This window comes from Peromyscus eremicus, chromosome 7 (genome assembly GCF_949786415.1).
Source record: "Peromyscus eremicus chromosome 7, PerEre_H2_v1, whole genome shotgun sequence".
Classification (NCBI taxonomy): Eukaryota; Metazoa; Chordata; class Mammalia; order Rodentia; family Cricetidae; genus Peromyscus; species Peromyscus eremicus.
The window spans coordinates 9,805,831-9,818,014 of NC_081422.1; the positions used below are offsets into that span (position 1 = coordinate 9,805,831).

The 12,184-nt window shown below is 40.2% G+C and overlaps 1 protein-coding gene across 1 annotated transcript in view; it reads left to right on the forward strand.

Moving 5' to 3' along the window:
• Ccdc82 (coiled-coil domain containing 82) overlaps positions 1 to 8,058 on the forward strand; it is a 36,875-nt gene extending 28,817 nt beyond the window's left edge. The window contains exon 9 of the mRNA XM_059267305.1: positions 7,790 to 8,058. Within this exon, the coding sequence (XP_059123288.1) occupies positions 7,790 to 7,858 (69 nt within the window). The 3' untranslated portion in view covers positions 7,859 to 8,058. The remainder of the gene's footprint in view (positions 1 to 7,789) is intronic.
• Positions 8,059 to 12,184: the final 4,126 nt, after the last annotated feature.

The window sequence follows — 12,184 nt, forward strand, 5'->3', positions numbered from 1 at the left end:
GATCCACCTGGCTCTGCCTCCCGAGTGCTGGGATTAAAGGCGTGCGCCACCACCGCCCGGCACCTCTCCCTGTTCTTATGTTTCCTCTTCTGCCACCTCTTCCTTCCACGTTCGTCATTGTTCTATTGTGAATAGACATCCTGATGCTCTAAGAATTTACTCACCTCATGGAGATTTTATTGAACAATAATGCTGTACCTTAACAAAAGATTCCTCTTCTTTCTCTTTTATGTATGCAACCTTACTAACATTAAGTGACTTTTTTTTATTGCTGTGATAAAATACAATGACAGACGTGTCTTAATAGAAAAGGGGTTCTTTTTCGCTTACAGGTGTGTGCTATGCTCCATCATGGTGAGGAAGTCCTGTGGCAGGACCTTGTAGAACCTGTCTTGTTTCAAAGTCAAGAAGCAAAGAGATTAATTCTGCTCAGCTACCTTTCTCTTTATGCAGTCCAGGACCCAAGCCTAGAGAATAGTATCACATACTTTTAAGGTAGATTTTTCTACCTTAATTCACCTAATCTAGATAATCCCTCAGAGGCATCCCTAGAGATATGTTTCCTGGGTAATTCTAGATCCTGTCAAATTGGGAATCAGTATTAGCTATTATATTCCAGGGTAGGTTTTTGGTGTTTAGGGTGGGTCAAAGTATAGGGTGGGTCAAATATAGGACTGACCTTTGCTAATTTGCTTTCCTTCTTTAAAACAAACCCTGTGATCTAAGAGTGAAGAAGCATCTGGTGCCAGCCTGAGGAAAGGGTCTGCATCACCAATTCTAATACAGCCACATCTTCTTGAGGACCTGGGGCTGAGTAGTTGGCATTGTAACTGAAGATAGGAGGGCATGCTGAGGCTTCAGGCTGTGGAACCCGCTGTGATTCCCCTCTTCCTTGATAGTCACTAAATTTGGTATCTGAGATAGAGTGGGAATTCTAAAGAGTCCAGTGGATCCATAAGATCTGGCATTTCAGAAGCTCTACTTTGCTCACAGCATCTTTAGAAGTATGCTGTGGAAAGAATGCTCATGACAGCCGTTTTCTAAAACAGAGTTAGTCCTGTAAATATGTGAACAATTAGAAATTATTCAGGAAATGTGGATCAATGACACATTCCATCTTGAAAAATAAAAGAAACAGAAAAGATCCTGACTTGATATCTTTTGCCTGGGTTATATAATAGGGAAATCTGTAAAAGGGCAAAAGTGAGGCAAATAAGCTTTATGAGCAAGGAGACAGGGAGGGAGCAGCAACACAGGACCACCTCAGGGCCTGTCATGTGCAGTAGAAAGGTCGCTACAGAGGAAGACATTGGAATTACTTTCCCTCTGGATAGTTACTCTCCTACCTAATTCCATCATCCATTCATCTTTCTCTCTCTCCTTTCAATCTCTCTAGAAGGTCTTCTACTCCCACTCTGTGTTTTCCATTGGCTTTGGGGAAAGCCCTAGCTAGTAACCCTGTCTCCATTTTCTGAGACATTGAACTTCTTGAGTGCTTTTTATGATACCTTTAAGAGCTACCAACTCAGTGGTGTAATTAGAAAGTCTATTGGTATACCTCACTTATAAATATGCCCGCTTTCCCCACTTTTGTGGTACCTGAGATTGAACCCAATGCTTTGTAGATGCTAGGAAGGTGCTGTACACTCAGCTATAACTGCAGTCTTGTGTAAGTTGTGTGGTTATTATAAGTAATAATTATACATATTTATATGTGGAGAACTTTCAACTTCTTGCAGGGAAAACACCAAGGATTTCCATGTGTTTTAGAGGAAGTATAACAAAGTTTAGGACCATTGATGAATATGAAACAAAAACATTCTTAAGGAAAGGAAGTCAAATTATATTCTCTGTCTTAGGTTTCCATTGCTGTGATAAATCACCATGACCAAAACCGGGAGGAATGGTTTGTTTCAGCTTACAATTCTCAGATCACACTTCATTACTGAGGGAGATCAGAGCAGGAACCTGGAGGAAGGAACTAAAGAAAAGGTTATGAAGGAACACTGCTTACTAGCTCACTCTGTATGTTTTTCAGCCTGCTTTCTACCATGCAGGAAGTCCTGCCCAGGGCTACCACCACCCTCAGTGATCTGTGTCCACCCACATCAATCATTAATCAAGAAAATGTTCTACAGTGTAGCTTGAGTTTTCCTGCCCGGCCCATGGTCAGGACAAATCTCTCTCACCTGCAAGTCCCACAGCCGCTCAGACCCGACCAAGTAAACACAGAGACTTATATTGGTTACAAACTGTATGGCCGTGGCAGGCTTCTTGCTAACTGTTCTTACAACTTAAATTAATCCATTTCCATTAATCTGTATCTTGCCACATGGCTCGTGGCTTACCGGCATCTTCACATGCTGTTTGTCATCATGGTGGCTGACAGTGTCTCTCTGACTCAGCCTTCCACTTCCCAGCTTTATTCTCCTCCTTGTCCCGCCTACACTTCCTGCCTAGCCAATGGCCAATCAGTGTTTTATTTATTGACTAGTCAGCAACACATTTGCCATACAGAACATCCCACAGCACTACAGACTTGCCTATAGGCCAAACTCATGGAAGCATTTTCTCAATCGAGAGTTCCTTTCCCCAAATGACTCTAGTTTCTGTCAAGTTGACATAAAACTAACCAACAGAATTAATCCCTTGTCAACTTGACACACAAATATATAACTATTAAAACATAAACTTTTTTTTCTTTTTTGCTCCAAGATGACATCTTAATATTAGTATCATAATATAAAATATTCTAACTTTTAAGAATGCCACAGTCTTTAAAAATTCAAACACTAAAAGTTCAGTTTCTCTGAAATATCAAAGGTTCCTTTTAAATTTCAGTCTCTTAACAATAGGCTCCTGTAATCAAAATCAAAAGATGAGTTAAATATTTCCTTTCTCCAAGAGAAGAATCAGGGCATATTCACAGCCAAAGCAAAGCCAAAGTCCATCAGTGTGAAGCTGAGTGTCAGACTTCCGGGACTCATTCACAATCTTCTGGGCTCCAGAGCGCTTGAACAGCCATCCACAGCACACACAGCTTGTCTCCTAGGCTGAGGCCAGCTCTACTCTACACTTGATGCTCTCCTTGCTAGTCATCCCATGGTATTGTCATCTCCAGTATGCTGGGAACTCTGCAGTTACAGGGCTGTACCTTTGCCAATAGCCTCTCCTGGGCTGTCTTCAGGGACTCTTTACTCTGTCACATGGTGTCAAGCCTCAACTGCTCTCCATCTCTCCTTCGATCCTGAGGTTTCTACTGCAGCTGTGGCTGAACCTTCACCAGTGGCTTCTCCTGGCCTTTCACAGTGCAAGGCCTCAGCTGTGTTCCATGACCCCTTCATGTCTTCCAAACCAATACCACCTGTGTGACTCTTACACATTATCAAGTTTGGCACCAGCAAAAGGTACACCCTTGGTCTCTCTGGACCAATCTTCTGTGTGTTGACCCTGAGTAAATACTCCCTAGAAGATTGCACCTCAGTGATGCTGGTCTCAATCACAATTTTTCAGCCCAGATGACCAGCATCAGTTTTCCCAGCAAGCAAAGCTTTTACTTCAGAGGATCTGAGCCCTTGAGAATCACAACTGATTCTTCAGCCCCAGCTGACCAGAACCACAGATTCTTAATGCAGAGTATCTAATGGCCCTGATAGAGCCTTTAAGGGACTTTTAAACTCCTTTGGAATCTTCTCAACCCAGGCCTTTGTTATCTGCATTACTCTCAGCATTCTTCTGATCCCCTACAGATTAGCCACTGATCTCTGAATATTCAATAGCTTTTCCAGCATAAAGTTCAAAAGCACAGTCTGCCCAAAAAACACATGGCCAGATCTGTCACAGCAATGCCCCACTCCTCATAGCAATTTCTGTCTTAGCCTGCTTCCTATTGCTGTGATGAACACTGAGCCCTAAAGCAACTTGGAGAGGAAAGAGGTTAGCACTGAGGGAAGTCTGAGAAGGAACTCAAGGCAGAAAGTGATGCAGAGGCCTGGAGGAACATTGATTACTGGCTTACTCCCTGTGGCTTGCCTAACCTGCTTTCTTGGACCTTGCAGGACCACCTGCCCAGAGGTGAACTGGGCCCTCCCACATCAATCGTTAATCAAAACACAGTGTACTACAGAATCGCCCACAGGCAGATTGTATGGGGGGCATTTTCTCAGTTGGGAATTCCTGTTCCCAGATGACTCCAGCTTCTGTCAAGGTGACATAAAACTAACCAGCACATTCTCCATTAAGAGAAACTTTTAACATTAGATGTTAAAAGAATAATGTATATGCTTAGGACAGGGAGCAGTTTTCCTCCATGTAAAAGCAGCACAAAACTTCATTGTGTCTTAGATTGGGGGCCTTTTAAAAAGATTTTAACTTAAAAATAATTATCTAAAGACTTTTTCAAAAGATTCCCTAGAAACCAGAAAGCTTATATCCAGCATAAATACATAAATTGCTTTTTGTGTTGTGATAAAATTCCAGAATTTGTCAAATGCCCTGACATTTCTCAATCTTGCTATTCCATTGAGTGAGAACACTATGTGTGCTTGTGAACACATGCATTTTTGGCTGCAGTCATCACGTCTCCACATTTATTCTTCCTCTGTATAGTGCCTGAGTCTGTGCTACTTGGATGCCCATCTCAGTGACCCTGGATGGTCCAGTCTCCCAGTATGTCTCACCCTTCTCTTGTCTTACATGCTGTTTTCTGCTCCCTGCTTGTGTTTCTCACTCTACTCCTTACCGGTCCCTTCTCTTCTAAGCAGTTTCCTTTTGTTCTCTCAGGATCTCTTAGTCTGTTTAGCCATGGACTAAAGACCTGCCAACTAAACTTCTTTCTTGTTCTCCCCCCACTTATCTGCTTTCAGTCTAATAGTCAATGGTTAGCAAGTTAGTTTTCATACAAGGAGAGGGCAAATGAGGGGGAAAGCATAATGAAACCAAAATCTGTAAACATGCATGCCATTCTAAAATAGTCTAATGTGCCCAACATCCCTTTCATTAGGAAGAAAATATACCTAGGAGGTAGACAATAAGATTGTTGGGATTGGTTGATAAAAATATGGATACCAGGAAGAGAAGATAATATGTCAGCAGGAGTAGCAGGCTAGAGGGACAGGGAGATGGCTCAGTAGGTAAAGTGCCTTGCCACACAAGCATGAGAATTTGAATTCAAACCCCAGTGCCCACGTAAAAAACAGGTGCAGTGACATGTACCCTAATTCCCAGTGCTGGAGAAGCAGAGACAGAGGAATTCCTGGGGTTTTCTGCCCATCCAAATATGTGAGCTTCATATTCAATGAGAGACTTTGTCTTGAATGATAGAAAGCAGCTAAGAAACATACCCTGCATTGACCTCTGGCATAAACATACACACACACACACACACACACACACACACACACACACACACACATGCACACACACACGCCTGAACACGTACATAAAAGAAATATCAAATCTGTTTTACAGCTATATTTAAAATAATTTGCAATGTACTACATAAATAAGAACTTCAAATTATAATGAGCTATTTCCCATACTTAGTTCTTCTCTTTTCACCCTCCCCTTTCAACATTTTATTCTTTTCTTTTTCTTCTACATCTTAAGTTGGTATTTCTCAAGATATTATTCTTAACTACCTATGTCAAAGTCACATAGAAATTTGTGGAAAAATACATAATTCCTGGCCTTATCCAGACCAATCGAATGAAACTCCTTAAGGGCATTAAACATCTAACATTTTTTAAAATGACTGGTTCTTAAGTAAATTAGAGATGGAGGACCACAGCTTAAAATTTCCTGTTGAGCTGGATTCTATCCTCAGACTCTTGAAGCTCCCTCTGTACATCATTTCCTTTCTATTAGTCTCATTTACTCCTTCCGGGTAGAGGATGCCAGGCTTCACTTAGAATCTGACTACTTTCCTCTACCCCATCTCCACAATCAGGAATGTTCTGTCAGAATGTCCATCTGGTACTATATGAGAGTGCTCTTCATTATTAAAGTAAGGCCCAGACTCCCCACAGGCTCTGTGATGAGCTGCAGGAGCTGCAACTTCAGGCAGAGAAGATGGCAGAGTGGTCCTAATGACCTTTCCTCTGTTTCACTTTCCCTTTTGTGGTTTTCATTTTTTTTCTCAGAACAGCTGTTGCCCCACGCCTGCCATTTAAAACTCAAAACAGCATCCTATAAAGGTTAAAAGCATGCATTTAAATATTTGCCCTTCCACTGACTAGCAGTAGAATGTGAAAGCAAGTTATTTGATCTCTCCAAGCCTATTTCTCCTCTGTAAAATATGAACCAAGAAATAATTAGGGCTTCAATCAGGTAAATTATGGCATATTTAGGGCCTGGAATTAGAAAGTGGTCAACTACCATTAGCTGTTATTTGTAATACAAGCAAGCAAAGATTGTTATTTGCTCCTCTTAGTATGCAAAGATATATTTTAATTTTCCAAAACAAATTTTATAAATAATTGAGTAAAACAATATAAAGATAAAATAATAAGTCTAAAACAGCCAATCTTTTAAGGTACAGGTTTCAGATCCTAAAGAATCATACTTCCATTTACTTCCATGTACCAAGAGGACTCTAAGTGGCCTATGCTAGCAGATCATTGTCTGTGTTGTTCTTTTCTTCCTTTTTTCCTGAGGATGTGCTGCAATTAGAGATCTAGAGATTATGAAAATGGGCTTCATGGCCTTGCCTAGGATGAAAATGCAAATAGTCACATTGCTTCCCATGAATCCTTGTCATCATAGAATTCAGGCCATTGAGGTCTTCTCTCAGAGTTCATAAACCAAGTTAGAAAGCCATTAAATAATTCAATATCCTCAACTGATATAAATACTTGGACTCTGTGTCTAAATGTGAACTCATGTATCTTCTCTGTTCCCTATCTGCCTGAGATAGCACTGCCTGCCATCATTCTGTACTCTTTCACCTTGCAATTTCCAGGGCACCCTTAACCCATTGCTTAACATGTTCCACTCTCTTATTTACCCTCCATTTCCATTGTTGCCCCACAGATTTGAGTCCTCATTGCGTAATTTGTCACCACAGATTCATAATTCATTGCCAGACAGTTATGGAATAGCTAACCAGCTTTCCAAACATGTGCTTCAAATGAGGTCAGTCCTCTGCTCCCAAATCTTTGGCAGCATCACATTGCCTATCGAATCTGCTCAACCCATAGCCTAGTATTTCATAGTTTTTATCCTCTGACCTCAATCTCTTTCTCTAAGACGGCATCAGATTATTGTCCATTCCCATGCTCCCTTGTCATGGGAAGAACACTTTGCCACTAAACTTTTGCCTATCAAATATTTTTGTCCAGAACAACTTAAATGTCACACTTTCCTGGTCACCTAAACTACCGATGGTGATGGTTTCTCTTCTGAGCCCTCACAGCAATGATGCTGGTTGTCATGGTGTCTTGTCTTAGAGATGGAGAAAGTGTCTTTTAAAGCTCTGCCCCTCAATAGTCATTAGTAGGAAACAGTTTGCTTACATACACATCTATTCTATAAGTATGTTGGATTGGCTACTGAATTACTATATTCATGCTATGATTTACAATTATAACTTATATGAGATATGAAATTAATCACATTATTTTAATTTTTTCCAATGCTTTCTGAGTTAGAAATGCTTATTTGAAATAGAGCTTCTATTCATAATTAAGTGATTTTTGTCCCCACTTTCCATTAGATGTGTGTTTTAGTAGTTAGAAAGGTCTGTCTTATTTGTTATTGTGAGTAAAATGACTAATGTCTGTTGTATATGCAGAAATACGATGAACTGGAAGACGATCTCAATTCTGCGGATTATTTTCAAGATGAGAAGTTTGAATTATAGCATGTTTCCTTCAGAGAAGATTTTATAAGTTTCTATTGATGTGAAGATCATGAGCTTTAGTTCTCTGTATCATGTGACATTTGTTGTATATTCTATGTATATCTTTGTGGCAAAATATCTTGTTTGTATGCTCATCTGATTTTCATGAAATGCCACAGTGAAGTCTAATAAAGCCTCATAGATGTACATGGAGAACCTCAGCTTTGTGGTCCAAAAACCCATCAGTGTGTTTTAGTCATGTATTGACACTTTTCTCATACATGACCTGCAGTGGAATGTGCTATCATGTCACATCAGTTTAGTAGAAATAGGCTGTATTAAAATATATTTGGACTGGCCTGGAGATGGCTCAGTCAGTAGAGCACCTTACAAGCATGAGGACCTGATTTCAATCCTCAGAACCATATTTAAAGTAAAAGCCAGAGGCGATGGCATGTACTTGTAATCTTTGCACTCGGGAAGCAAAGACAAGGCAGATCCCTGAGGCTTGTTAGTGAGGCAGCCAACCTACTCTCATGCCAGTTAGAGACCTTGTCTCAAAAAATACAATGGGTGGTGCTTGAAAATGTCATTCAAGGCTATCCTCTGAGCTCAGCATGCATGTAGATGTATATGTACATGTGCCCACACATGTGTGCAACCACACAAAGCACCTTCATACTCACATTATATATGCATGTGTGTATTCATATATAGTGAGACTCGAGCCTATATGTATGTATTGTTGCATCCCTTGGCAATATTAAATAATCTTCAGTAATAAATGTCTAATTGATGTCTCCTCAATCATTGAGCCATGAAGAAGCCTCAGACTACCATGCATTCATTATCCTAACCTTGGAATGAGACCATTGCTTCTCTACTACAGGAGGAGGAGTGCTTCCTTCTGCTAAAGTTTCCCTTATGAGCAGATGTCTCATCCTCAGAGTCTTTCAATCCTCACATTCAGGAAGAACTTCTTGATACATGTTTTCATTCTATGATGCTCTTTGTTGTTTGTATAGTTTTATCCGGAATGTATTAAGGATTGAGATGTATTCTGTGATTTTTTAAACCCTAACATTCTCTATGTAAATATATACATATGTGTACCAGTCTGAAGATCTCAGAGACAAGTTCAGCCAAAGCACACGTCAAAAGCTCATTTTTGTGCCTACATTCCTTTGCATATCCTAATTTTCCATAATACAATAAAGTGCTTTCAGAGTACGCTGTGTATTCTGTTTCTTTAATTCTTAAAGATGAGACCTGTTCTTGTGTGGCATTTTATTTGCCTTTTTCTTACTGGAAAGTTGGTTCAACTTTGCTAGCTTCATATATTGTGTGATTCATGACATGTGCCTCCATGTATATATTACATAAATCTACATTTTACCAAGAATTACATAGAGATGTTTGTATTTTCTGCAGTATATTTCTATAATTATCCTTATTGGTCTTTTAAGCTAGTTAGTAAAAAAAAAAAAGAAAAAAGAAAAAGAAAAAAACAGGAAGTGCAAGGAAGCTGAGGCTAATGTTGAAGAGTGGATGACAGTTTTGAGGGGTGACGCAGTCATTTCCATCACATGCCTACTGCTGTTCGGCTTTCTCTGGCACATGGAGAACTACTACTTAACTCACTTCCAGAGAACAAAAATGAAGCCGTGGTCGACAAGTAAAGATGGAAGTGCAATGTCTGAAGGGAAGCAAAGCAGACTCCGAGGAGAACTGAGGACTATCAGAAGGGGTCAAGAGCATGGGTGACTTGTGTAGAGGAAGGAAGAGGAAAAAGGAAGACAATGTTGACCTGCAGGCATCACTTCTTCATGGGACAAGTTCGAATCTCCTGTAAAGGCAGGCAGTTTTAACCAGACAGTTTAAAGTTTTTATTATTTTATAGCACTCAATTAGCTATAAGGTAAAAGGACTATTCATCCTGGTGACTTATGGCAGTAGGTGACCTAGTTCCTAGGTTAGTCACGTTGCTGATTTGAAGCACTTTTCCAAATGCAGCAAAGGCTGGATGCTGTGGGATGGTCTGTATGTCAAATGTGTTGCTGATTAGTCAGTAAATAAATCATTGATTGGCCATTGGCTAGGCAGGAAGTATAGGCGGGACAAGGAGAAGAATTCTGGGAAGTGGAAGGCTGAGAGAGAGAGACACTGCCAGCCGCCACCATGACAAGCCGCATGTGAAGATCCCGGTAAGCCACGAGCCATGTGGCAAGGTATAGATTTATAGAAATGGATTAATTTAAGCTGTAAGAACAGTTAGCAAGAAGCCTGCCACGGCCATACAGTTTGTAACCGATATAAGTCTCTGTGTTTACTTGGTTGGGTCTGAATGGCTGTGGGACTGGCGGGTGACAAAGATTTGTCCTGACTGTGGGCCAGGCAGGAAAACTCTAGCTACAGCTGGAGGGAAATGAGGGAACAAACCAGAATGCAGAAAGAAGGAGTGGCTGGAAGAAATAATTCTGTCATAAGCAGTTGGGTGTAAATAACTGAGTTTCCAGACTTGTCTGCTCTCATATTCAGCTATTTGTACCCAACACTCATTATTTGGGTAGTATAGGACCTGCTTGGACTCCAGAGTGGGCATGAAGGGTAGTGCATCCCTTAAGCTAGTCCAGCTTGTAATGTCACTCAAATTCTACATTAAGGCAGCAAGTGCTGTGGTTAAGAGAATCTGGGTCTGGAGAGTCCTGGTCTAACCTCCCAAATTATTGATGTGGAACAAATCATCTTGATAAGTCTTTATCTTCTAAGTGAGGAACTGGATAAAGCCAATAATATGTTTCTCCAGGAATGTTCATGTATTGAGATAATATATGTGAAGTGTGGACTTTAGATGTGATTTTTTAAATAAGAAAAAATTATGTGCATAATAGAAGGATGTCAGTGATAAATGGCAACCAGAAATTAAATGGCTGGGATGTGTACAGGTGAATATGTATAGAAGGGGACTGGAGAGATGGCTCAGCAGTGCATAGCATTGGCTGCTCTTGCAGAGGACCTCGGTCCAGTTCCCAGCACCCAAGTGGTGCCTCACAACCATCTGTAATTCCAGTTCCAGGGGGATCCAATGCCCTCTTCTGGACTAAGCCCGTGCAGCACTGCACACATGTGGTACACATACATACATATAGGTAAAACATACCTAAAAAAAATTTTTAATGCAAACAAAAGACACTCTAGACTCTAGAGTCCAGAGGACTGTCTTACATACTGGAATGTAGTATAGAAACCTGTATGTTGAAGTCTTGCTTCCCAAGCTTTTAATTTATGCTCCTGTTAAACTTACAAATGAGTGGTGGCTGGAGAGATGGCTCAGCAGCTAAAGGCACTTGCAATGCAAAGCTCAGTCCCTGGAACCCAGATAAAGGTGGAAGGATAGAACTTGATTCTATAAAGTTGTCCTCAGACTGAGTGCAACAGTACTCAGATATCATAAAAGAGAAAAAAATCCAGATGCCAGTGTTTATTACACAGTGTATACATGTATGGAACAACACATAATACCCTAAAACTATAGACAATTTTATGTCAATTAAATTTTATCTCTATTTTGCAAATTTATCATTTTGATTTATAATTTATATTACTAGGAGTAGCTTATTTGGCCAAAGGCAGCACACTGTTAAAACCTATATTATCATAGGTTATTGAATGAGTGGTGTTTTTGGTTTAAATGCTACATAGTTTTCTTTTATTGGCTATAACTGCTAAATATGCCATTTTAGAAGTAGAAGTTAGTAGAAGCTGTTGTCTACTGAACACTCTTTAAAAATGAAATATCCAAAGTTCAAAAACCCTTCACTTTTTTGTGATAGGATGTCTCCTGGTGATAGGAGTCTCCATTTCTGTTTTTCTTCTCTAACAAATATAGAGTCTTTCTTCACATGAACAGAGAGGAAGTTGGCCTTGAAGAAGACGGGAAGAAAGAAGTATTATGTCCCCAAGAAAAGCCAGAGGTTTTACAGACTGAAAGTAGTTGACTCAAAACTGATCTGGGATACTGTAGAGTGGAATTATTTAAACAGAGTTAACATGATGGATTTGAGGAACTTCTGGAATTAGAGATACATTCAACATGTCTAAGTCAATATTCCCAAATCAAAAACCCTGAAATCTGAAACATTTTGGAATCCAAGCATTTCAGATAAGACATAACCTGTCCTGTTTGATTGTGCCTGTCTACACGTCCAACTTAACATCTCAGGACCTGTGAAAATAAAGTGGGCTACAGTAGGGGAGCCTGTGGGGGATGGGACTACGGGTAAATTCAGTCTTGAGATACATCGCTTCTGCCCATGGCTCCTGTTTGAAGCAGGATCATACTTCTGA